The sequence below is a fragment of the Panthera pardus genome, unplaced genomic scaffold (genome assembly GCF_024362965.1).
Source record: "Panthera pardus isolate Hobbes unplaced genomic scaffold, ASM2436296v1 HiC_scaffold_6, whole genome shotgun sequence".
NCBI classification, from domain to species: domain Eukaryota; kingdom Metazoa; phylum Chordata; class Mammalia; order Carnivora; family Felidae; genus Panthera; species Panthera pardus.
Genome location: NW_026526991.1, coordinates 98,393,602 through 98,421,054, shown reverse-complemented (window position 1 = coordinate 98,421,054; position 27,453 = coordinate 98,393,602). Strand labels below are relative to the sequence as shown.

At 40.3% G+C, this 27,453-nt stretch overlaps 1 protein-coding gene across 6 annotated transcripts in view; it reads left to right on the top strand.

Annotated features, from left to right (window-relative positions):
• Positions 1–406: 406 nt before the first annotated feature.
• RIMKLB (ribosomal modification protein rimK like family member B) overlaps positions 407–27,453 on the top strand; it is a 70,731-nt gene continuing 43,684 nt past the window's right edge. For 3 of the 6 annotated variants that reach the window (XM_053894675.1, XM_019464570.2, XM_019464569.2), the window contains exons 1-2: positions 951–1,297; positions 17,257–17,488. In XM_053894675.1, coding sequence (XP_053750650.1) covers positions 17,314–17,488 — 175 coding nt within the window. In that variant the 5' untranslated portion in view covers positions 951–1,297; positions 17,257–17,313. Of the gene's footprint in view, positions 469–950; positions 1,298–14,587; positions 14,713–17,256; positions 17,489–27,453 lie in introns of those variants that run through there. The other 3 variants (XM_053894677.1, XM_053894676.1, XM_053894678.1) reach the window with 3 other exon arrangements.

Below are 27,453 nucleotides of genomic sequence, written 5' to 3'. Positions count from 1 at the left end.
TTATGAAACTAATTTGCCCCAAGGTTTATACTGGTTTCCAAGTAGCAGAGCGGGCTGTACCACACTACCCTGCCTATATGTTTAAGCCTGCATAAAGCCCTGAGCATGTATGATGTACTGTAGTTTACAAATTTGTCTTACAACGTACAGAGGCAACGTCTTCATTCCGTACACGCATAAGGACCTTATAGGTATTGATCTTTGTTCCCAATTTTTGCCTTTGGGAGGGGAGAGACCACGGCTTGCGGGGACACCAGGCGGAGGGCGCCGGAAAGGCTGCGCGGGAGGTGGGCTGGGCTGGGCTGGGCAGGGCAGGAGACAGAGGCGTGGACACGCACAACCACACAGTGCCCCAAGAGGCTTGGTGGGCTGGCGTCAGGGTTCAAAGTGTGCATGAATGGGGCCAGAGGAGGGAATGTGAGGGCAGGGAGGGTGTACAACGGAAGGAATCAATCTCGCGGTTTCGAGGTGGGAACAAACCTTGTCTCCCCCCCCCCCCCCCCCCCACCCCCGGCGTTTCCCTTCCTTAGTAAGGACGGTTTGGGGGCGGGTGGGGAAAGCGCGTCCTCGAAGCGCTCTCGCGCTCTCATTTACCTCTCGGCACTCGCGCTCCATCGCCCCTCTACCACCCGAGAGGCTGACGATGGCTGCGAGTGGGGACGCGGAGCCTGGAGGGCGGGTCTCGACGCAGGTGTTGGATGGATCCGCTAGGCCGGGCTCGGCTGGCTGGCTGGCTGGCCCGGCCCCTCGCCCCGCGGCCACCGCCCCCCGCCCGCCGCGCCGCCGCGCCTGGGGGGCGGGGCCGGGGCGCGCGAGGGTCCTCTGCACGCGGGCGGGCGGCGCGCGGCGCCTCGGTCTGGGGGAGCGCGGGGCGGTCTCCGCCGGCGTCGCGCGCGCTGTGTGTGAGCGGGGTTGCGCGCGCGCGCGCGCACTACAGGCGAGTGAGGGAGCGAGGAGCGGCCGGGTGTGAGAGTGTGTTTGGGGGTGGGGGCGAGTGTGTGTGTGTGTGTGTGGGAGTGTGTGTGGGAGTGTGTGTGGGAGTGCGTGGGAGTGGGGGTGAGGGACAGCCAGACCGACCGCGAGGCTGTGAGAAAGTGGGCGAGTGTGCGAGGGTGCCCGGCCTGGCTGCGGGAGCCGCGGTGGCGGAGGAGAAAGGAGGCGGCTCCCGGCATCCCGACCCCCTCCCCCTCCTCTCCTTCTCGGACTTCCAGCCAGCCTGCCCGGCAGCTCGCGGTTCCCTCGGAGGCCCCAGCCCGGCTCCGCTGGCCGAGAGCGAGGGAGGAGCCGCCGGAGCCAGGTGAGCGGTGCGATCGCTTCCCTCCCCCGGTGTAGTGGCGTGAGGCGGAGGCGCGCCCGCCGCCGCCCCCCCCCCCGCGCCCCTCCCCCAAATGGGCGACTGCGGCCTTAGGGACTCGGCGACGAGCTGGGGCTCGGCCGGGCGGGGCGCGCCGGGGGCCGGGGGGCTTGTGAAGCCCGGGGGGGGGTCGCTCCGCCGCGGGGGGGGGGGGGCGGTGGGGAGCCCCGGCCCGGTCGGCGTGCTGGGAGGGGGCCGAGGTCGCCGGGTGCGTGTGACGGGTGAGAACTGCCGGGGACAGGCGGCGTCCTCGGGCGTGAAGTGTGCTTCCCCCTGTTTGTGAGGGGGGTGTGGTAACCCTGGGAGTGCTCGTTGGAGTAGAACACGCGTTGTGCCAACCTGTCCTCCAGCGTGTGGTGATCGCTCCTGCCCCTGCTTCCGTCAGACACATTCCTGTGGTGTGACCGAGGGAGGAGGATGTGGTGTTCGTCCTACACTTAGTATGGTTTAGATCCCATGGTTTCCTCCTTACGTGTGAAATTTTAGAGAGTGTGACAGTCCTACCTCCTTTGCCTTTGGCAGTGCTCTGAGTAAGAATGGGGTGACAAATAATTGCTTGGCTCGTTCGATTTTTCTTTTTTTTAAGGCATTTGACCATGATGCAAATCTTGCCCCCCTCCCTTTAAAAAAAACCCCAAACTAGTTAGATAATAACTTCACATTTGCCTTACTAATGTGTCCTTATCTCAGATGGCGGATTTGTAATCCCAGTATTTTACCCCACTTGTAGGTGTGAATAGAGAGGGGGCGGTAATTGCATTCTATGAGTGAGGTTATGCTACCCGTGTTGACTGTAACTTCCGATGTGAATTCTTTTAGCATGCTGTTATTTTCCCATTAATTACATAAATTGTTCTCACATCTTTGGGGAGTTGGATTAAATTCTAAATCTGAACGGAAAGTACGTGAGGCAGCCTAATATGGAAGATACTCTTTTTTTGTGGGCTTGGTGTTTGTTGTATGTACCGAAGTTCTTAATTATTAAATGTAACCTTTTAAAATTTAAATGCTATGTAAATTTCGTTAGGTCTTTAACACCATTGGGCCGTTGAAAGGTCATTTTTTTTTTTTCTGTTTCTTACAAAGAATTCACTGTCAGAATACTATAAGATATTCATTTGGAATAAAACACTCTGAAATTCCAGTCATGGAGATTGAACATTTATTTTCTAACTTTTAGAATGACAACCTCTAATTTTCAAAAATGACAGTCATAGTTAAATTTCTCTTCTAATGGTTGCTGTGTGTTATTTGGTCAGTATGTCAAAGGGGAGGAGGCCTATTTTTCTTTGGAGGTGATCTTTTGTTTATTCCTTTCTATCTTGGTTAGTGCAATGACTTTCCTTCTTTCATGTCAAAGATTTGGTTGTTAGTTTGGCAAGATGGCTGTTGATGTTTTCATCTTTCTCTGTCTCCTTTTTTTTTCCTCTTGTTTTCTCTTACCCCCACCAGGTGCCAGAGTCTGCTTGTTGGGGAGGGGGGACACTCTGATTCTGACCACAGGGAGCCAAGAGCATCAAATACATTCATGTAGAATCTTCCACTCATTGAAGGTCCATTTTTCTGTTCCCTCCTTTCCCCCTGCAGGGGGGAAGGAGTTGAATGACTAACCTTTAGACTTTGGGCTACCAGCTAAAATTCCACTTAGTTGCTGGTGGATAGCTTTTAATTTTTTTTTCATTTTCTTAGATTCATTGAGTGGCAACCAGAAATTTCTCTTTTTTTTTCTTTTCCTTCTCATTCAGTTCCTTTTCTCTCTCCACAAGGAAATCACTAGCAACGTTTTATAAATCCTCTACCCCTTCTTAGCTGTATTATGAAGGCATACACTAAAGAGAACATGTTTTTACATAGGACCAATGAATGCCAGCCAGACTTCAGGCATTAGTGTGTTGGGGTACAGGATGAACCATGGCTAAAAAAAACCACCTCCCAATTCTTGTTTTCCTCAGTTTGTATCCACCTGGGATTACTGGGGTAGGTTACTAGATTGATTTCTCAGAACTTCTCCCCTGTCTATGACCTGAAAGAACATAACACTGGAAGGATTTGGGGGAAGGGGAAAGAACAGGGCCAGTTGATCCACAGTTTGAGAAGTAGCTTTTATCATCTTTCTCTGGGGGGCGGGCATAGAGACTTAAACTGCATGAAAGTGGGTGGAGGAACGTAGGAACAACACGACAAGAGTGACAGAAAACCAAGCATAAGTTAGGAAGGGGGAGTTTGTATGTTGCTTACACCGTTTTGGGGGTTACTTAGTGATGTGGATTTGTAGAGAGTTTATGGCAGGTTAGGTTACAAAGAGTAATCTCTGCAAGTGGGATTAAGTCATAGGCATATGGGGAAAGAGCTTTGAAATTATAATCTAATGTTATTTTAATGTCTGGGCATAGATTGTGATAGGAAGAATAAAAATATGTTAATGTTAACTGTACTGGCATACACAGTTGTTTCAAGAGAGGTTGAGTAGGAGAGATTAGGTACAGATATTGGGGAAACTGCCTTTCATTATTTGGGAATCTTCCTTTTTGTCGTATTAGGGGCTGTTAAGAAATAATAACATACTACCCCCCAAAATATCTGTACATGATGTGTTTTAGATTTGTGTGCAATATGTGAATGTGTACATATTAGATTTGCAGAAAAGGACTGACTTTCTGACTTCATGATGTCATGCCATGCTGTTTTTTCAATGTTTTCTTTTCCAGTGTGTTTTTCCTTTCAAAATTGGCTTGGAGGACAAAAGCTACAGAGCTAGCTAGCTCTACTCCCTTAGAGCCTGGTCTGCATGGAACCCATCTGCTTATTTATTTATATTTTTTAACTGCTTTTACTGAAATTACAGGTTTTTTTTCCTTCTGACTTTTATTGTTAGCAAAGGTAATTATTTCAGGATGAGATGTATAATGGTGATGGAAAGTAGCATTAGGCTTGGGTTTTTAGTGTTTTCTTTCCCCCCAAATGTTTGTTTATTTTTGAGAGGGAGATGGTGCATGGGGTGGGGGCAGGATAAGAAGGGGACAGAGGATTTGAAGCAGGCTCTAAGCTAACAGCCGGATGTGGGGCTTGAACTCATGAACTGTGAGATCATGTCCTGAGCCAAAGTCAGACGTTCAACCAACTGAGTAACCCAAGCGCCCCATTGGGTTGTTTATTTATATGTGAAATTGAAAAGATAAATTATGAATTTTTGACAGCTATGTTTAGATCTTATGGGGTATGCATTTGCCTGCTATTAAATATTGAAAATGTTTTTTGATCCTGCCTTATGATTCAATGTAACAGACCCCTTTATTTTATTTTATTTTATTTTTAATTTTTTTTTAACGTTTATTTATTTTTGAGACAGAGAGAGACAGAGCATGAACAGGGGAGGAGCAGAGAGAGAGGGAGACACAGAATCTGAAACAGGCTCCAGGCTCTGAGCTGTCAGCACAGAGCCTGTCACGGGGCTCGAACTCACGGACCGTGAGATCATGACCTGAGCCGAAGTCGGACGCTTAACCGACCGAGCCACCCAGGCGCCCCTAACAGACCCCTTTAAAATAACTCCTTGGGGCGCCTGGGTGGCTCGGTCGGTTAAGTGGCCGACTTCGGCTCAGGTCATGATCTCACGGTCTGTGAGTTCGAGCCCCGCGTCGGGCTCTGTGCTGACAGCTCAGAGCCTGGAGCCTGTTTCAGATTCTGTGTCTCCCTCTTTCTGACCCTCCCTCGTTCATGCTCTGTCTCTCTCGGTCTCAAAAATAAATAAACGTTAAAAAAATTAAAAAAATAAAATAAAATAACTCCTAACCCCTAATGCTTAACATTTAGCTGTCATATATGAGGTTTTATGTTGCTTGCTGGAGATAATAGAGAATAAAATAAGGATTCTGTCTTCATGGAGTTCACAGTCTAATTTCATTGATCCTTGTTTTTTTCATGTGGCAGTCTGTTCTCCCATCAGTGTCCGGAGGAGTCTGCTAGATTATTGTAAAATGTGTATCGATTTATGAATTGATAAAGTAACAAATTTGTGTAAACATCGATATGCCAAATTAATTTTTACTTCCTTTCTTTCAAAAGTGGCAGCATATCACCAAGTTGTGACCAAGAAAAAAAAAATTTACAATTGTGGTATCACTATACTGTACACCTGAAACTAATACAACACCATATGTTAACTGGAATTAAAATGAAAACAAAATTTCAAACCTACCCCTTACTTAAATGTTTTGCTCTGTTCAGCTCCTTTTCATTTCTTTCTCTCTCCCCTCTCCCTCCCTCCCTCCCTCCCCTCCCACCTCCTCCATCCCCCCAACCTTTCCTGTTACTAGCTCTTGACTTCATGTTCTTAGGAATATAGAAATAAGGTCTCCAAATAGAATATGGATTTGCAATATTAGGTCACACTAGTTCTCTCTTACTGCTCCACTTTCCCGTACTTGGCAGCATTTTAGACTTTGATAGTTTATCAGAAAACTACATTTTGGAAATATCTTGCAGGTTTGTCCAAACAGGAACTTTGAAATTTTTCCTGATTCATTGTGGTTTTTAATTGTTAGCTTATTCCTTTGACATGTGAATTAGTTAGCCATGTTTGTAAAACCTTCAACTTAAATATAGTAATATCTTCCCAACTCATTTTTCAAGGTAATGTCCAGAAAGAAAATTTAGAAGCAAGGCCCAACATTTAACATGTTAAACATGATGAACTTTTTTTAAAAATAAAGATCTTATTTATTTATTTTGAGAGAGAGAGCGAGAGAGAGAGATAGTACATGAGCAGAGAGAGAGGGGGAGACAGAGGATCCAAAGCAGGCTTCACGCTGACACCGTTGAGCCTTGATGCAGGGCTCAAACTCATGAACCGTGAGATCATGACCTGAGCCGAAGTCGGACACTCAACCCACTGACCCACCCAGGTGTCCCAATGTTTATTTTTGAGAGAGAGCACAACCAGGAGAGGGAGAGAGAGACAGAGACAGAGAATCTGAAGCAGGCTCCAGGCTCTGAGCTGTTAGCACAGTGCTCAATGCTGGGCTCAAATTCACAAACCATGTGAAATCATGACCTGAGCCAAAGCCAGATGCTTAACTGACTGAGCCATCCAGGTGCCCCTAGATTTTATTTATATTTTCAAAGTAATTTTTGTACCCAGTGTGGGTCTTGAACTCACAACCCCAAAATCAAGAGTCAAATGCTCTACTGACTGAACCAGCCAGGTGCCTCTAAACATGAGCTCTGAGTAAGCCATACTACCCTTTGAGTCTCAGGAAGACTTTGCAAATTTTGTGCCATGTTCCAGAAAGAGATACATTGATTTAACATTCCTGTATTAAGTGAAATCATTAGAAGTTTTATTTGGGTTACTGAGAACTTTATTTGTGAGAAAACTTTATTTAAAGTTTACTCATTTTGAAAGAGAGAGAGTGGGAGTGTGGGAAGGGCAGAAAGAGAGGGAGAGAGAATCCCATGTAGACTCTGTGCTGTCAGCACATAGCCCGATGATCCATCTCGCAAACCCTGAGATCATGACCTAAGCTGAAATCAAGATACAGATGCGTAACTGACGGAGCCATCCAAGCACCCCTTGATACGCTTTTTAAAAAAAGATTTTTTGAGTATTCCCTATACCCAAATGTGGAGCTCAAACCTAGGAACCCAGAGATCAAGAGTCATATGCCCTACCAACTGAGCCAGCCAGGGGTACCATTCAGAGAAAACTTTTTTTTAAAAGTTTAGTTTTGTACACCAGACTATTTTTATATACCAGACTGTTAAATTACCTGTAGCTTTGAATAACAAAGCTTTAAATAGCAAAGTTACAGGTAATTTAAGTAAAGGTAACATAATTTTCTGATCTTTTAGTTGAATATATGTAAATTTGCTTGTTAATTTGCTCATGATGTTTGTTTTTCTTCTCCAGTTTTCTTTTTATTGTGGTAAAATATACAGCATAAAATTTACCTCCTTAATCATTTTTTAGGTACACAGGTTAGTGATATTAATTATATTCATATTCTTATGCAACTATCTACCATATTCATTTCCAGAACTCTATATATTGCAGAACTGAAACTGTATACCCATATAACTAACTCCTCATTCTCCCAACACCCCAGCCTGTGGCAACCACCATTCTACTTTCTGTGGATTGACACATTATATATTTTATATACTGGTGCATAATGTCCTCCAGGTTTATCCATGTAGCAGCATGTATTGGAATTTAACTCCTTTTTAAGGCATTGTATGTACATACTGTATCTTATTTATTCATCTGTCAACCGAAGGCTTGGGTTGCTTCCACCTTTTAGCTGTTGTAACGCTGCTATGAACATGTGTATGAAGATTCTTCTTTGAAGACTCTGTTTTCAGTTCTTTTGGTTATATACCTACAACTAGAATTACTGGATCATACAATATTTCTATTTTTATTTTTTTGAGGAACTGCTATACTATTAAAAAAAATTTTTTTAATGTTTATTTATTTTTGAGAAAATGTGAGGGACAGAGCATGAGCAGAGGAGGGGCAGAGAGAGAGGGAGACACAGAATCTGAAGCGGGCTCCAGGCTCTGAGCTGTCAGCCCAGAGCCCGATGCGGGCTTGAACTGATGAAAGGTGAGATCATGACCTGAGCCGAAGTTGGATGCTTAACCGACTGAGCCACTCAGGTGCGCCTGCCATACTATTTTTAATAGCAGCTGCACCACTTTACATTCCAACCAACAATTTTCAAGGCTTCAGGTTTCTCCACATTCTCCCCAACATTTGTGATTTTTTGTTTTTTGACAGTAGACCTCCAGTGTGTGCGAGTTAATTATATGGTTTTGATTTGTGTTTTCCTAATGATTAGTGATGTTGAGCATCTTTTTTTTGTGATGTTTTATTATCACATCCTTTTAAAAAAGCTCTGTGAGGGCTGGGAGTATGTCTGTTTTGTTTACCATGATATTTTAGAGTGCATAGTAGGCACTGAAATACTAATTTTTAAATTAAATGTATTTAATCGAATACTTAGTGTTTTTAGTATTTAGATTCTTAATTGATCTGAGATTATGACCAGTGTTTGACTTTGAACAGTTTTCTTTTTTTTGAGAGAGGGATATAGAAATACTTCTCCAGGGATGTTGTAAAAATAAATGTAAAAGTGAAATGATGAAATGTAAGATGATGATCTTGTCAGTGTAAAAAGAAACTCCCTCTTATCATCGATACCAATACTTACTGGTATTTTAATGTCAAGGGAATATTTCAATGTCAAGGGAATATTTTCATACAAAAATTTTAATGTCAAGGGAAAATTTTCCTATAAGATTTGACCAAGGTATGATGGACTATACTTGTTAAGGTAAGGTTTTATGGCCTATAATAAAGAATTCCCAGATATCATTTACATAAGCAAAAAAGGTAGTAGGTAGTCCAGGGTCACAGCACTACACAGTTGTCAGGCATTCAAGTTTTAACATGTCTCTGTGTTTTTCCTAGGGTTCACTTTTCACTCCTGTCTTCATAGTCTAGGTGGTTGTTAGAGCTGTAGCCATAACACTTACATTCCAGGAAGGGTGGAGGAAGGGCCAAGGAATAGTATAGTATACCTCTTAAGTATGTGTTCTGAAAATTTCAGTGCAGTACTTTAACTCAGCTCTTATTGAGTAAAATTTACTTATATGATCACATCTAGTTGCAAGAAAGCCTAGAGAATACAGTCTGTTCGTTACATGGCATTGTGCTTAGCTAGATATTGGATATCTTATTACTTAAGGAGTCATTAGAAAATGGATATTGGGAAGGAAGTGGCAGTCTGTGCCATGGAGTGTGTGGAATTTGAATTCACTTGGCTTTACCACTTAACTTCTTGGCTAGAACGTATTCAGCTAACAAATGAAGACAGTAATGCACCAAAGGGATGGTTGTGAGGATTGAATGAGAAGATACAGATAAATCGCCTACCATGGTATAATGTGGGTTTTTAAAAATATTTATCCAAATTCCTTTCATTGTCTTTAGGTATGGTAGAAAAAAGTAGAAAGAAATCAGAAAACCTGAATCTTAGTCCTGGCTCCGTTATTGTGATAAGCTCATGATAACTTAAACGGTCAGGCTGTTTCTTTAAAATGGGAAGATATATGTGTGTATTCCTCACGTAATTACATGCAGATTAGATTAGAAAATATATGTGGAATGTGTTTCATGAGCTGTAAATGGAGAATAGTTTTAACCTTATCTGTGTGCATTATTTTGCCTTTGTCCTGCATATGTTTCTTTGTATGAGGAAAGGGAATTTATAGGCACTTGTCTATATATTTCAAAGTGTTGCCTTTTCTTACCTTCATTGGTTTTTCTGTTTCAGCACTCATTTTTTTTCAGTCTTTTGATAAAGGGATCTTCTTGAGATTGGGTAGGAAAATCATTGCCCTCTCTTTCCCCCCATAATCACATATGTAGCTTAAAAAAAAAAAAGTATCATAGGTAAAAGTGCTATAAAAAGGAGAGAGTGTGAATGAGTGTGTCATGTAACCTTTAGGAACTTATTGGTTTGCTCTATTTTTGAGGTATATCCTTTTCAATATAAGGAGGGGGTTGTGAGGGCTATCACACATTTCTTTTCTGTCATAGCTAAAGACAACTTTGATTAATATCTAGCCTTTTGCTCCTACTTTCAAAGCATTCCGGTCTGCCTTAAAGTTAATGTGGCAAAGAACATGGCATTTTGTATAAACTCAGAACACCTAAACGGTGATCTTATTTTATGTGGCATCTTAGGTAAAGGATGAGATTTTATAGGAACTATCCAGATTTCAGAGGGACATTTTTTTAGAGATTATTTATTGATGAACATTGTTAGTGAGTAATGGGGTAATTGGACTAAGACTATTATTTGGTTATTTCTGAGACTCTTCTGAGGTTTTCAAGTTACCATTCAGTCGTTTTCTGTACCTTAATAAGAGCTACAAAAATCACCTCCTATCCCCAAATAGTATGGGTCTTCCTTTTCACCCTTCCTTTTTTTTTAAAAAGGTTTTATTTATAATTTTTTTATTAACAAGGTTTCTTTTTAATGTTTATTTTTGAGAGAGAGAGAGAGAGAGAGACAGAGTGTGAGGTGGGGGAGGGACAGAGAGAGAGGGAGACACAGAATCCAAAGCAGGCTCCAGGTTCTGAGCCCGATGCAGGACTCGAACTCAAACTAGGAGATCATGACCTGAGCTGAAGTCCGGATGCTCAACACACTGAGCCACCCATGCATACCCTTTTAAAAATTCATCTTATAGCACTGACAGTATAAAAAAAAAATAATTACAACATACTGTGATAATTGCCAGAATATATGTATAAGATAATGTAGATTCATGGAGTTAGGGTGATTTTTATAAGTCAGAAAAATTTAACAGATGTATTAACTAGTGAGCCAGTATTTACTAAGGTAGGCTTAGGATGTATATTCTAAGCAAAAGGAAGCATGAGAGAATACAATGTGTTCAGGAAATTGGTAAATGAGAGAGAAGAGAGGGTAGAAGATTAGTTTGGAGGTGTTTTTAGGTGCAAAATGTTGCATGTACTGGGGATGAATAGGAAATTCAAGTGGTATTTAGAAAATAGAATTACTGTTGTAATTGTATGTTTACGTAGTGAAGAAAAATAGAAAATGATGCCAGAGTTTCTGAATTAAATGCTTAAATTAGGATGAGTATATCTGGCAGTATTCTTCTGAGAAACAGAACCGGTAAGAAATTGTATATATGTGGAGGGAGAGGGATGTACGGAGGGAGGGAAGGAGGAAGGGGGGAACGAGAGAAAGAAGGAAATAGAAATTAATTTTAAGGGATTGGTTAGTGTGATTGTGGCACGTCTGAAATTTGTAGGGCAGACCAATGGGTTAGAAACTCAGTCAGGAACCTCTGTGTTAACGTGTTGATGCAGAGTTCCTTCTCTTGGAAACCCTTTTTTGTTGTTCACACCTTCCACTGATTGGATGGGGTCCACCCATGTCATAGAGGGTAATCTCCTTCACTCAGAGTCGACTGATTATGAACTTTAATCATATTTCCAAAGTACCTACATAGCTACATGTAGACTAGAGTTAGACCAAACAGTTGGGGCACCATTGTCTAGCCAGGCTGACGCATAATATTGAACTATTAAAATGGGAATTCAAGGTGTTTAGGTATGTGAATAAAAACACTTCAGAATTTTACTTGCTCAACTGAGGCAATGTTTGTGGCATTTAGTTAGGGATGCCTACTAAGCAGATTGAAATAGGATCTCAAATACAGTTGAGAACTCCAGGTTGGAAAGATATTTAGTGGGTCAATGATATATTCAGATTTTAATGATAATAGTTGAAGCCTGGCTGAGGATGAAATTTCTAGAGAAAGGAGTGAAGGGTTTAAGAAGGAAGCCCTGGGGATTATGTACAGAGAAAGCATCCCCCCTCCCACAACCCCTCCAGCAACCCTCTGTTTGTTCTCTATGTTTAAGAGTCTCTTTATGTTTTGTCCCCCTCCATGTTTTTATATTATTTTTGCTTCCCTTCTTCTAACCTTTATTCTTTTTCAGTCTTTAGATTCTAAGTTCATATGCTGTGTCTTATCTGGAATAAATGATTTTCCTTGTAGTAAGAGGTGCCTTAAGGTCTTCAAATGGTAGATTGATATTTTTGCTTTTTCCCTAGCAAAATAATTAACATTAGGAAGTGGCTTCACGAGAAAAATGAATGATGCACTTTATTTATGATTCCCATTTAATTAGCCTTGCCTGTACTATTGACAGATGACAGTAAATTTTTTTATTGGTTTGTATATCCAGAAGTTTGCATGGGAAAACTATCTCTAATATAAAACTAAAATTTCACTGTTGAATATCTCTTTATTGAAAAAAAAAACAGCAACTGTTTTTGTAGTTACTCAGTAGCATTTATTCTATATCTGATATTTGTGTATCATTTTCCTTGATACTGTGGGAGAAATAAATTGAGGACAGGAATTAGTTGATCTGAATTTACATTCTAAGAGCAGAAATACTATATTCTTTTGTATATGTGGACATTTACAAATGCTGTGTTAATCTTAACACTGTTGGAGAATAAACTCTTTTTTAAAGTATTTTTTTAAAGAGAGATAGAGAGTGAGCTGGGGAGGGGAGGGAGGGAGACAGAGAGTCCCAAGCAGGCTTCACACTGTCAGTGCAGAGCCCAGTGCTGGACTCTAATTCATGAACTGTGAGATCATGACCTGAGCTGAAACCAAGAGTTGGGACACTTAACTGACTGAGCCACCCAAGTGCCCTTAAACTCTTTTCTAATAGTAAGTAACCAAACTTACTCCTTTAAATGTCAGGGGGAATAAAGGAACCATTTTATTTTACAAGGGACTCTTTTCTGACATTTAAAATAGTGAATGTAATCAGAAAAAAAATTGTTTTTTAAGGACTCAGGACTATCATTTTATTTGTGTACTTTTGGTCTTCTGACCTCTATAGATTTATCATAACGCTTTTGATTTATCAGCAGTTTTGCTTTTCTTTTTCCCCTCATGTTTATGGATGGGAGAAATAGATATGTTGGAAGAGACCCTGGCCTACTGGTCTCCGCCTGGCCCACAGGAATGTTTTGGAGGTCTCCCAGAGCAGGAGGGCCAGTGTGAGGGTTGGGAAGGGGAGAGAATGAATGCAAAGCTTTTGCCTTGGTGGTTGGGGAATCTTTTCCTGATTGTTTCCTGGTTATTGTTAGATGTGAATCTCAGTGGAGCAGCCTGATAAAGGCAAGCGACCCTGGGTACCTGGGGACCACCAGTGGCCCCTTAACCTGTCGAAATAAAAGTGGACCATTCGGTGGAGGAGAGGTTGTGCTCTTTCTCTGTCAGTGAACTAGACTTTGGAGATTACTATGAAATTATACTGGATAAAAAATTGGACAGGTGTCACTTGAAAATACCAGTACCAGTGGAATAGTAAGTGACAAGCTAGAGTTTAAGCTTACTTGCCCTTTTCAAACTGGGAATGTCATGTACTTGGTATACAGAAAGAATATTTTGGAACACAGTGTGTCATACCTCTGTGATTCTTTACATGAAAAGCAAGACATGACATGAGAATCTTTTGAAGCTGATAAAGAAAATATATTCCACATGAACAAAGATACTTTGGTGCAGGGCAAGGTGATGATCCCCAGATCTTGCCATATTAACTGCCTCTAGGTGGGCTTTGAGGAACCACAACCATTGACATTGATGTTGGACCTTTTCAAGATAGTGTCTACCTCTTTCACAGAGTCTTCTGCAGGGTGAGAACATTCTTCTAGTTCCAGATATGGGGGTGCAAGTATTCTCTGTGAAAGGATATAGTCCCAGTTGTGGCAAATGATGAGATCTCTAGGCTTGCTTCCAAATCATGAAGGCAGAGAGGGAACACCATTTTCTTTGTTAGAAACCCAGGATCAAGAGGATTTAGGGTTCATTAAAAAAAAGGAAAAAAATGAAAGGAGATGGGGAGGCTAATCTGAACTTTCATGTGTTGGTTGCATACCAGTGTAGAAACACTCAAAGATTACGCAAGGATATCAGCGCTGCAGCCATGAAGCCAGACATGGAGATGCTCACGTGCATCATCTGTCAGGAGTTGCTGCATAACTATGTGAGATTGCAGGCCTGGAGTGCTTTTATTATCTGATGATACAATCCTTGAAAACACCATATTGTCTTACTATTGGCCTGGGAAGTTTCCACAAGTTGACATATCAATATTGGCAGAACAGTCCTGCTTCCCAGTTGCCAGTGGCTATACCATCTTATCCTGATTTCTGTTGGGGCCACAACTGCTGTACTCATTCAGTACAATTTCATGTGGTGAAATTTAGTCAAATTGGCGAACAGATGATGTTCAAGAACTAAGTGTAAGGGATGGAACCAAGATGGCTTTAGAATAATGGAGGTCATTGACAGGGTGTTTCAAAAACTATCCATTCTTAGGATCATTTTTATAGTGCCTATCTCAAGGAAAACTGGGGATCTCTACATTAGGTACCCTGGTGCAAATTTTTTTTGGTGGAGCTTTTCCTCTGATTGAGACTTCCTAGTGACCACATCTTCCTATTGTGTAAGTTGAATTATTACTACATCTAGCCTAAGGCTTGAAAGGGTATGTTCTTGACCACAGCTGTGGAACAGGTGTACAGGGGGCTAGGAGGTTGTGGGCATCGGGCATCCCCTTTGCTGGTTAGTTGGGTCTTGGCCTGATGCATCACCATAACTGAGAGCTCTTAACCTTGCTTTTCCTCAGCTACAAGTCACAACTATTGTGCTTCTCATTTTATTTTATTCTTTCCCTGCTTTCCTGTGATCGATGCCTTTGAGACCCCATGTTGTGGGGCACATGGGTGAGTGCGGCACAGGTATGGCAGGCCAAGGTTTGGCGTGCTGGCGTGTGTGTGTGGTGGTGCTTCTGGCTCGTGATATTCTAGTCTTATTGTGTGCATTCAGGTGGAGACCCTGGAGAGTGTGTGAATGGTGCATGAGGGGCTACTTTCAGTTGCTGTGACGCTGGAAGCTGTCTATATGTATGGCTTTTGCTTCCTCTAGTTCTTATCCTTGTCTTTTTTTCTGTTAGATTTGCTGTGTCATCTGGGGTGGTATTAGGATTTTTAAAATTTTTAGTAAGCTCCATGCTCAACATGAGGCTTGAACTAAACGACCCTGAGATCAAGAGTTGCATGCTTTACTGACTGAGCTAGCCAGATGCCCCAGTAATTTTATTTTTGAAAAAAGTTTTTTTTTGTTGGGGTGCCTGGGAGGCTCAGTTGGTTGAGCGTCCAACTCTTGATTTCAGCTCAGGTCACCATCCCAGGGTCATGGGATTGAGCTGAGCCCCATGTCACACTCTGTCCTGGGCGTGGAGCCTGCTTCAGATTGTTTTTCTCCTCCTCTGCCTCTCTCCCTTGCATACATTCTGTCTCTAAAATAAAAAAAAAATTAAAATAACGCTTAAAAAGAAAGGCTTTTTGTTGAAATAACCTGTTAATGTTTGTCAGTAAAGCTTGTAACTTTTTGCTTCTTCTCAGGAAAATAATTTTCAGCTTTTGTCTTGCTCATGATGCAAGCTCTTGCCCATGATGCAAACTCTGAGAAGCAGCACTGTATTTGTGGAAGAAAGTCCTTTTTTGTATTACAGTAAACAATCTGTATTTGTTTAAAAAAAATTCTATTTAAAGTAAGCATAAAAACATTGAGTAAGAGCATGCTGTCCTCTGACTGAAATAAATTTGAGCGAATGGACCCCAGCATTTATTTCGGCTATTTAAAGTTTTTTTTCCACAGTCTCAAATTACTCTGATTAAAGTTGTTACATGAATGACTTCAGTGTTGATACTCATCTAATAACATAGGTGTTACTATCTCATTTAAAAAACATTCCTATAAATATGTTAGTGATAAATATGTTAGTGATAAAATATACATACATATGAGAAAACAAGGGAAGAAAATTGAATTAAAAAACTACAGTTACATGAACATATATAAATGGAGTTTATCGTGATGGGAGATACAGGGATATGATATACTAATGATTACAACCTTGTCTGTTTTATATCAAGGTATTTGCATTTTGGGTGGGGTAAATCAGTCAAAAGTAGATGATCAGATAAAAGTACATTTCTAGATTATATATAATACAGGGAATGGCATTGAGTATATAATATTGAAAATGGCACTTTTATTTTTTTTTAAATTTTTTTTTTTAATGTTTATTTATGAGAGAGGGAGAGAGATAGAGCATGAATGAGGGAGGGACAGAGAGGGAGACACAGAATCCAAAGTAGGCTACAGGCTCTGAACTGTCAGCGCAGAGCCCATTGCAGGGCTCGAACTCATGGACCATTAGATCATGACCTGAGCTGAAGTCGGACGCTTAACCAATGGAGCCACCCAGGCGCCCCTAAAAAATGGCAATTTTATTAAGTGACCTGCTGTAATTATTAAACTGCAGTGCTTCCCCAGTGGAAGGGGGAGAAATTTTGTTTTGGGAGGTGGTGAGTTTCTACATTTCTAGTGTTGTAAAAGTTTTTGATTTTTTTTTTTTTTTAATTTTAGATAGAGTGCATGAGTGGGAAGGGGACAGAGAAGGGGAGAGAGAGAGAGAGAGAGGGAGAGAGAGAGAAAGAGAAAGAGAAAAAGACAGACAGAGACAGAGAAAATTCTTGCCCAGCTTGGAGTCTGACATGGGGCTTGATCCCATGACCCTGGGATCATGACCTGAGCCAAAATCAGGAGTTGGATGCCTGACTGGGCCATCCAGGCACTCCTTTTACTATATTTTTTAAAGTAATCTCCATGCCTGATATGGGGCTCAAACTCATAACTTCAAGATCAAGAGTCACACACTAGTGACTGAGCCAGCCAGGTGCCCCAAGTATATTTTCTTTCTTTTCTTTTCTTTTCTTTTCTTTTCTTTTCTTTTCTTTTCTTTTCTTTTCTTTTCTTTTCTTTTCTTTTCTTTTCTTTCTTTCTTTCTTTCTTTCTTTCTTTCTTTCTTTCTTTCTTTCTTTCCTTTCATTCTTTCTTTCTATTTTTCTTTTTAGATTTTTTTTTTTTAACGTTTATTTATTTTTGAGACAGAGAGAGACAGAGCATGAATGGGGGAGGGGCAGAGAGAGAGGGAGACACAGAATGGGAAGCAGGCTCCAGGCTCTGAGCCATCAGCCCAGAGCCCGACGTGGGGCTTGAACTCACGGACCATGAGATCGTGACCTGAGCTGAAGTCGGATGCTTAACCGACTGAGCCACCCAGGCGCCCCTCTTTCTATTTTTTTTAAAACAGGAAGAAATAAAATTTAATTTCATATGTATGGGAGATGCATAAAGACATGAAATTCCTTAGGTAGAATTCTTTATTTACCCTGTGTGTGTATTTGGTCTTTGTCTAGAAAGAATCGTCATTCAGGAGGAAATAATCCAGGAAAAGGAAGAACAAGCAGATCAAGATGTGTAGCTCTGTGGCGGCCAAGTTGTGGTTTTTGACTGATCGTCGAATCAGGGAAGACTATCCCCAAAAAGAGATTTTACGAGCATTAAAGGCCAAATGTTGTGAGGAGGAACTGGACTTCAGGGCTGTGGTGATGGATGAAGTAGTACTGACAATCGAGCAAGGAAACTTGGGTAAGTCTATACTAAATAATTTTATGGATTTTTTTCTTAGAATATGTTGAATCCACATTTTCTAGGAATAATTTGGATGAAGGAATTGTTAATAGCTTTACATTACAATCATCTGATCTTAAAATGTAGCATATTTTATGGAAGAAATGGAAACCCCAGAATTAATTGAACCTCTTATGTTATTTTTATTTTAATGTTTATTTTTGAGAGAGAGACACACATGCATAGAGCGTGAGTGAGGGAGGGGCAGAGAGCGAGGGAAACACAGAATCCGAAGCAGGCTCTAGGCTCTGAGCTGTCAGCACAGAGCCCGACGCAGGGCTCGAACTCATGAACCGTGAGATCATGACTGGAGCCAAAGTCCATGACCTGAGCTGAAGACAGACACAAAACCGACTGAGCCACTCAGGTGACCTGAACCTCTTAAGATATTATTTAGGAAACAGTTGGGAGAGAAATTAAAGAAAATCTACTTGTTTTTCCCCATTATTACTGTCCTCTAATTTTAAAATATGTTGTTTATAAGGTGCTCCTGAGAGAACTTGTACTTCATGGGATAATTCAGTAATGAATTTATTAGTAAATTCATCAAATTCCACATGTGATTCTTATTTTCTTTTTTTCTAAAAACTTCAGAATATTGACTACTTTTTAAAAAATGTTTATTTATTTATTTTGAAAGAGAGAGAGAAGGAGAATGTGAGTAGGGGAGGGGAAGAGAGGAGAGAATCCCAAGCAGGCTCCATGTTGCCACCGCAGAGACCAACGCTAGGCTCAGTGTCTCACAAACCGTGAAATTATGACCTGAGCTGAAATCAAGACTTGGATGCCCAACCGATTGAGCCACCCAGGCATTCCTTTTCTTTCTTTATAAAATATTTTATACATATAGTATATAATATACCGTTTGTTTCTCTTCACTGGATAAAAGTGTCTGAATAATTTGACTCAATTGGTGATAAGTCTAGTATTTATAATTCTGTATTTCATATTTGTTTTAGGGTTACAAGAGGATTATCTTAGAAACAGAATTCTTTAGGACTGACTTAGGAATCTTTACGTCTTTACCCTGGAAAGTTATGACTTGTAGGTCATTTCTGTTAGGGAGCATTATATGGTGGCATATACGTGCCATTTTGGATTAACTTTTAGAAGACTAGACATAATTTAGTGATAGTATTCAGTAAAGATATGAGACAAACACTTAAAACAGATTCTATGTTACTTAACTTGCTTCGAGACTATAATCATAATGAGAACATGTGTTTTCATCAAAAAAATGGAGGGAGATGGTTATTGTGAGAACTAATAATATACAGAATATAAATCTGCTATTAGGGTAATTTCATTTGTAGGCTAGTTAATAGATCCCAGAGTCTTGCCTGATGAATAACATGATACTGTAGATTTAAGTAGGTAAAATCTCTTAGCAAACAGTTGCTCTTTACTCTCTGTCCTTTAACATTTATTCCATTCACTTTACCTTTTTACAGTTATTGTTGCTTTGGAAATAACTTCTTTAGAACTGAACTGTTTCCAGATTGTTTCACTGGAGTGTTTTAGTTACTACCTTTATAAGAAAGATGCACATTATTTTATTTTTGGTCAATTTTTCTTTTTTTTAAATGTATATACATAGGTCCAACACTTATTCAGATTCTGGATTTGGGATAGAGCCTGTTTCATTCTTTCATAAATATAATTTGAGCACTTACTATGTGCTAATTAATTGGTATGGTATGCAAAATGAGACATAGTCCCTATATTCTAAAGGCCAAGATTAATATTAACATCAATCAAGTGATCACACATATTAGTGTAAAATCATTATAACTTTGGTAAATTATAAAAGGAATGGATATCACTTTGCACCCCCCTGCCCTCTAGCTAGCTATGACAGATACATCCTGAACAAATCAGAGCAAATCTTTTCTTTAAAAGTCAGAATCTATCACATGCTTTTATAACTTGCAGGTTTTTCAACAAAATTGCATATACAATTGTTGAAATTGGAGTCAGAAATCCGGATAGAGTATTGTGTTAGGAGCCATGCTCTTGAAGTATGTGTGAGAAGGCCAGTGTACATAGGTCACTAAACACATAAACCGCAGGCTTATGGTGTATGTCTCTGTTTTAAAGGTTGGAAAACCAAAGGCTGCCTTTCCAACAGTTCTCTGAAGTCAGGGTTTCTTATTAGACCAAGCTTCTGTCACATAGACCTATTACTACAAGATGTGGGAAATGCAAATGGACATCTCTGTTCTAATACCTTTCATAAGTTGAAAAATATCTAAGATTGGGGTACCTGGGTGGCTTGGTCCGTTGAGCGTCGGACTTTGGCTCAGGTCATGATCTCACGGTTCATGAGTTCAAGCCCTTCGTCAGGCTCTGGTTTGACAGCTCAGAGCCTGGAGCCTGCATCAGATTCTGTGTCTCCCTCGCTGTCTGCCCCTCCCCTGCTCACACTCTGTCTCTCTTTCTCTCTCTCTATCTCAAAAATAAATAAACATTAAAATTAAAAAAAAAAAATCTAAGATTGAAAACCATTGTTCTTGGTTTTTTCTTGTTTCCTACTGGACACTCTTTGTTCTCAACTGTCACTTCAGGCCAGTAGGACAAGATTGAACTCACTTCTTCCCCACGAAGCTATCTTATTTCAGCTTTTCGGTTTGTATTTTGTCCTTTGCCCTGGTATTACCATTAACATATCTTTTGTTTTAAACATATAGTTTTTAAGTTTATTTACTTATATTTAGAGTAGGTATTTGAATAGAGATGTCCATTGCATTTGCCACATCTTGTAGTAAGAGGTCTGTGAGAAGGGCGTAAGTGAGAACAAGAGAGGAGCAGAGATAGGGGAGAGAATCCCAAGCAGACTCTGCCCTGTCAGTGCAGAGTTTAATGCAGGGCTCTATCCCACAAACCAAGAGTAGGACACTTAACTGACTCAGCCACATGTGTGCTTTTCTGTTTTATTCTTAAGAGCCATTTCTGCCACAAAATTTTCTTGCTTTTTCCTTCTAAATGACAATTGTTCTGCTTTTCAGTATCCTAAGTCAAGCTGTTAATGGCCCCAAGTTTAAACGACTGCAACATTCCTATAGCCTATAGCTCGTTATCTTTCACTACAGTGTTTCCTCTCTATCTTTCTCATTCATTAAACACCAGTTTTATCATCTTTCTAAAAACCTTCAGAAACCCTATTTCCAAGCATTGTTCAATCTATTTTATTTTTAAGGCTTATTTAAAAAAATAATTGGGGAGGGAGGGGCACAGAGAGAGACACACACAGAATCCCAAGCAGGCTCCAGGCTCTGAGCTGTCAGTACAGAGCCTGACGTGGAGCTCGAACCCACGAACCATGAGATCATGACCTGAGCTGAAGTCAGACGCTTAAGCAACTGAACTATCCAGGCGCTCCAGGGCTTTTTATTTTTTATTTGTATTATTTATTTATTTTTAAAATTAATGTATTTATTTTGGGGGTGGGGGGAGGGAGAGAGAGCGCGCGAGAGGGAGCAGGAGGGGCAGAGTGAGGGAGACAGAGGATCCGGAGAGGGCTCCTCACTGACAGCAGAGAGCCCAATGTGGGGCTCAAACTCATGAATGTGAGATCATGACTTGAGCCAGTTTACTAAGCTTACTCTTCCATGTCCACTGTTTATAGCATAAATGTTACCACATGTGCAACAATAAGACCCAGCTTCACAGCCGGTAGGATGCTCTAATGAAAAAGAGACAACATGTGTTGGCAAGAATATAGAGAAATTGGAATTCTCCTGCATTGCTAATGGGAATGTAAAATGGTGCAGTCCCTTTGGAAAACAGTTTGGCAGTTCCTCTAAAGGTTAAACATACAGCTACCATAGGATCCATCCCACTCCTGCATGGAATGACAACGTATGTTTGGAAGAATTCACCAGTGAAAACATCTGGTTCTGAGCTTTTCCTTGTTTGGAGACTTTGGATTACTGATTTAATAGGTCTGTTCAGATTTTTTATTTCTCAATGATTCAATTTTAGTAGGTTGTAGGTTTCTAGGAATTTATTCATTTTTTCTAGGTTATCCAATTTGTTGGTGTGTAATCGTTCATAGTTGTCTCTTATGATTACTTTTATTTCTTTGGTGCCCATTGTAACATTTTCTTTCATTTCTGATTTCTTATTTAAGTCTCTTTCTTTCCCTTTTTAGTCTAGCAGAGGGTTTGTTAATTTATTAATCTTTCCAAAAATCCAAGTTAGTTTTGTTGATTTTTATTTTATTTTTCTCTTTTTTATTTTGGTTATTTGTGTTCTAATTTCTTTTTTTAGTTAATTTTTTCTTGAAAGAGAATGCAAACAGGGGAGAGAGAGAGAGAGAGAGAGAGAGAATCCCAAGCGCTCACAGCGCAAAGCCTGATGTGGGGTTCGATCTCACAACTGTGAGATTATGATCTGAGCTGAAATCAAGTGTCAGATGCTTAGCTGATTGAGCCCCCCAGGCACCCCAGAGATTTTCCTTCTTTCTTAATGTGCATGTTTATACTTGTACACTTCGCTCTTAACACTGCTTTCACCACATCCCCTAAGTTCTGGTATTCTGTGTTTTGCTTTTGTCTTAATATTTTTTTTCTCTTTTTTTCTAAACTTTAATAATTTTTTTTAACTTTATTTATTTATTTATTTATTTTAAGAGAGACAGTGAGCCAGGGAAGGGAAGAGAGAGAGAGAGAGAGAGAGAGAGAGAGAGAGAGAGAGAGAGAATCCCAAGCAGGCTCCGCAGGGTCAGTGCAGAGCTTGACATGGGGATTGAACTCACAAAACAGTGAGATTATGACCTGAGCCAAAATCTAGAGTCAGACGCTTCTTAACCAAATGAATGAGCCACCCAGGCGCCTGTTCTTATGATATTTTCTGATTTCCCTTGTTACCCCCTTTGTTTTATTTATTGTTTGAGTGTGTTATTTAATTCCCAGGTATTTATGAGTTTTTCATTTTCCCTTTGGTATTCATTTCTAGTTTCAGTCCATAGAAACCGGAAAAGATACTTGGTATGATATCGGTATTCTTAAATGTAAGATTTCTTTTGTGGCTTAACATGTGATCTATCCTGGAGAAAATTTCATTTGCCCTTGCAGAACTTGGATTGTGTTGTTGTTTGGGGTGGGGATATGTGTTTTGATATATTTGTTAGGTCTAGTTGATCTGTGGTGTGTTTCAGTTTTGTTTCCTTATGAGATTTTCTTTTTTTCTTTGGGGGGGGGGGGGGATGGTCATTGTTTTTATTTATTTTTTTAATTTACATCCAAGTTAGCATACAGTGCAACAGTGATTTCAGGAGTAGATTCCTCAATGCCCTTTGTCCATTTAGCCCATCCCCCCTCCCACAACCCCTCCAGTAACCCTCTGTTTGTTCTCCATATGTAAGAGTCTGTTATGTTTTGTCCCCCTCCCTGTTTTTATATTATTTTTGCTTCCCTTCCCTTATGTTCATCTGTTTTGTCTCTTAAAGTCCTCATATGAGTGAAGTCATATGATATTTGTCTTTCTCTGACTAATTTCACTTAGCATAATACTCTCTAGTTCCACCCACGTATTTGCAAATGGCAAGATTTCATTCTTTTTGATTGCCGAGTAATAATCCATTGTATATATTTATCACATGTTCTTTATCCATTCATCCATCGATGGACACTTGGGTTCTTTCCATACTTTGGCTGTTGTTGATAGTGCTGCTATAAACATGGGGGTGCATGTGCCCCTTTGAAACGGCACACCTTAGATAAATAGATAGTGTAATTGCGGGGTTGTAGGGTAGTTCTATTTTTAATTTTTTGAGGAAACCCCATACTGTTTTCCAGAGTGCTGCACCAGCTTGCATTCCAACCAACAATGCAAAAGAGATCCTCTTTCTCCACATCCTCGCCAACATCTCTTGTTGCCTGACTTGTTAATGTTAGCCATTTGGACAGGTGTCAGGTGGTATCTCATTGTGGTTTTGATTTGTATTTCCCTGATGATGAGTGATGTTGAGCATTTTTTCATGTGTCTGTTCACCATTTGGAAGTCTTCTTTGGAGAAGTGTCTATTCATGTCTTTTGCCCATTTCTTCACTGGATTATTTGTTTTTTGGGTGTTGCGTTTGATAAGTTCTTTATATATTTTGGATACTAACCCTTTATCTGATATGTCATTTGCCGATATCTTCTCCCATTCCGTTGGTTGCCTTTGACTTTTGCTGATTGTTCCCTTCTCTGTGCAGAAGCTTTTTATCTTGATGAGGTCCCAGTAGTTCATTTTTGCTTTTGTTTCCCTTGCCTCTGGAGGCATGTTGAGTAGGAAGTTGCCATGGCCAAGGTCAAAGAGGTTTTTGCCTGCTTTCTCCTTGAGGATTTTGATGGCTTCCTGTCTTACACTGAGGTCTTTCATCCAATGTGAGTTTATTTTTGTGTATGGTGTAATAAAGTCGTCCAGGTTCATTTTTCTGCATGTTGCTGTTCAGTTTTCCTAGCACCACTTGCTGAAGAGACTGTCTTTATTCCATTGGCTATTCTATCCTGCTTTGTCAAAGAGTAGTTGGCCATATGTTTGTGGGTCCATTTGTGGGTTCTCTATTCTGTTCCATTGATCTGAGTGTCTGTTCTTGTGCCAGTACCATACTGTCTTGATGATTACAGCTCTGTAATACACCTTGAAGTTTGTCCTTATGAGGTTTTTGTCTGTTTGCTTCATACTATAACATACGGTATTTGAATTTTTCATTATTGTGTTAGTATCCATTTCTCTCCTTGGTCTTTTACTATTTGCTTCATGCAAGTGGGTACTCTATTAGGTGTCTGCATATTTACAATTGTTAATAGCTTCCTGGTGAATTGACTTTCATCATTATAATGATGATTATCTCTTGTGACAGGTTTTCTCTTAAAGGGCATTTATCTCATAAGTATGGCCACCTATATTCTCTTTTGGTAACCATTTGCATGGAGTATCTTTTGTCAGTCTTTTACTTTCAGCTTTTGGGTGTCTTTACATCTAAAATGAATCTCTTGTGGGGCGCCTGGGTGGCTCAGTTGGTTAAGCGTCCGACTTCGGCTCAGGTCACGATCTCACGGTCCGTGAGTTCGAGCCCCGCGTCGGGCTCTGGGCTGATGGCTCAGAGCCTGGAGCCTGCTTCCGATTCTGTGTCTCCCTCTCTCTCTGCCCCTCCCCTGTTCATGCTCTGTCTCTCTCTGTCTCAAAAATAAATAAACGTTAAAAAATAAATAAATAAATAAATAAATAAATAAATAAAATGAATCTCTTGTTAGTAGCATATAGTTGGCTCTTATTTTTCTATCCATTCTATCCCTCTGTATCTTTTCATTGTGGGGGTTTCTTTCATTAACCTTTATTTTTTTAAATTTTTTAATGTTTGTTATTTATTTTTGAGAGAGCACAAGTGGGGAAGGGGCAGAGGGAGAGAGGGCAACACAGAATCCAAAGGAGGCTCCAGGCTCTGAACTTTCAGCACAGAGCCCAATGGGGGGCTTGAACCCATGAACTGCACGATCATGACCTGAGCCAAAAGTCGGATGCTTAACTGAATGAGCCACCGAGGCACCCCTCTTCTGTTTACTTTTAATGTGATTACTGAAAGAGTAAGACTTACTGTTTTCTGTATGTCTTGTACCTATTTTGTTTCTCTTTTCCACTCTTATAGACTTCCTTTGTATTTTGTTAATTTGTTATGGTGGTATGCTTTAGTTCCTTATTTAGTTTTATGTATTTTCTATAGGTGTGTATTTTATTCATCGTTACTGTGGAGATTACGTAATATGCTATATAGTTGAATTTATTTTAGATGATAAATTTATTCATATGCAAACTCTGCCCTTACAAATCTTCCCTTATCTTATGTTAACAATGTCACAATTACATCTTATATTTTGTATCCATTGAAATAGTTTTATGGGCATCGTTATTTTTATGCATTAAAATTTTTTTTTTTAATGTTTATTTTTGAGAGAGAGAGAGCAAGAGAGAGAGAGAGAGCAGGTGCACAAGCATGGGAAGGAGCAGAGAGAGAGACAGAGGAAGACACAGAATCCAAAGTAGGCTCCAGGCTCTGAGTTGTCATTGCAAAGCCAGACGTGGGCCTCCAACCCGCAAAAACCGTGAGGTCATGACCTGAGCCGAAGTTGGGATGTTCAACTGACTGAGCCACCCAGGGGCCCCTGCTTTTGACTTTTTTTTTTTAAGTTTATTTTATCCATTTATTTTCAGAAAGGTGGGGGCAGAGAGAGAATCCCATGCAGGCTCTGTACTGCCAGTGCAGAGCCCTACGTGGGGCCAGAACCCACACACTGTGAGATCATGACCTGAGCTGAAATCCACAGTTGGATGCTTAGTTGACTGAGATACCCAGGCACCCCAACTTTTTTTTTTTTTAATACATAAACTCTAGGCCCAACATGAGTCTTGAACTTAACGACCCTGAAATCCAGAGTCGCATGCTGTACCAAGTAAGCCAGCCAGGTGACCCTGTATGCCTTTAATTTTAAATGCTATACCAGCAATAGCACTGATTTATGTACTACCATTGGAATATTTTAGGATTCTGTATTTATATGTTTACCTTTATCCAAGAGCTTTATTTTTTTTTATGCTTTTATGTTGCTTTCTAGTATTGTTTTTCGTATTTAAAAAAATTTTTTTTAAAGATTTCATGTTTAAGTAATCTCTGCACCCAGTGTGGGGCTCGAACTCACAACCCCAGGATCAAGAGTCAGACACTCCATTGATGGGGCCAGTCAGGAGTACCCCTGCCTTCGCTGTTCTTATAAGGCCAGACTATTGGTGATGAACGTCTCAGCTTTTCTTTATCTGGGAAAAATCTTTATGTCTCCTTCATTTTTGAGGGATAGTCTTGCTGGATATGTTATTATTCTTCATTGTCAGTTTTTTTATTTCAGCACTTTTATTTTTAATTTTTTTTTTCTGACGTTTATTTATTTTTGAGATAGAGACAGAGCATGAGTGGGGAAGGGGCAGGGAGAGAGAGGGAGACACAGAATCTGAAGCAGGCTCCAGTCTCTGAGCGGTCAGCACAGAGCCCAATGTGGGGCTCGAACTCACGGACCATTAGATCATGACCTGAGCCGAAGTCGGATGCTTAACCGACTGAGCCACCCTGGGGCACCTCTCATTCTTTTTTTAAAGTTTCCTGTCTCAGTAATTCAGATGTCTTTTTTGAGTTTGCTGATTCTTCTGTTTGAACAGTTCTGCTAGTAAACTACTGTGTGTATTTTCAGTTGAGTTTTTGTGCTCTTTAGCTCTAAAATTTGTTTGATTCTTTTTTAATAGTTTTTCATTGATATTCTCATTACCACACAATGTTACATTAGCAACATTAGATCTTTGTTTATTTAAGGTCATGTCTGGAGATTTATTTGTATCCTTTGAACCATGTTGCCTTGTTTCTCTCTAGCCTTTGTTATTTTTTGTTGGTATTTGAGCATTTGAAAAAACAGCCACCACTCTCAGTTTTTATGGACTACTTTTATATGGAAGACTTCTACCAATCTCTCTTTTACTTTCAAAAAATTTTTTAAAAATTTTATTTATTTTGAGAGACAGCGAGCATATCAGCGGGAGAGGGGCAGAGACAGAGAGGGGGAGAGAGAGAGAGAGAGAGAGAATCCTATGCTCCGCACTGTCAGTGCAGAGCCCGACATGGGACTCTATCTCACAAATTGTGAGATTATGACCTGAACGGAGATCAAGAGTTGGACTCTTAACCCCCTGAGCAGGAGCCTCATCAATCTTTTAATTGGAGAGTTTAATTCATTTACATTGAAAGCAATCACTGTTAAGGAGTGACTTACTTCTGTCATTGCTCTGTTTTGTTTATACCCTATAGCTTTTATTGTCCCTTATTTCCTATACTAGTGTCTTACAGTAATACTTGCTTTTATATTAATGACTTTTTCCTTTAAACGTATTAGTCT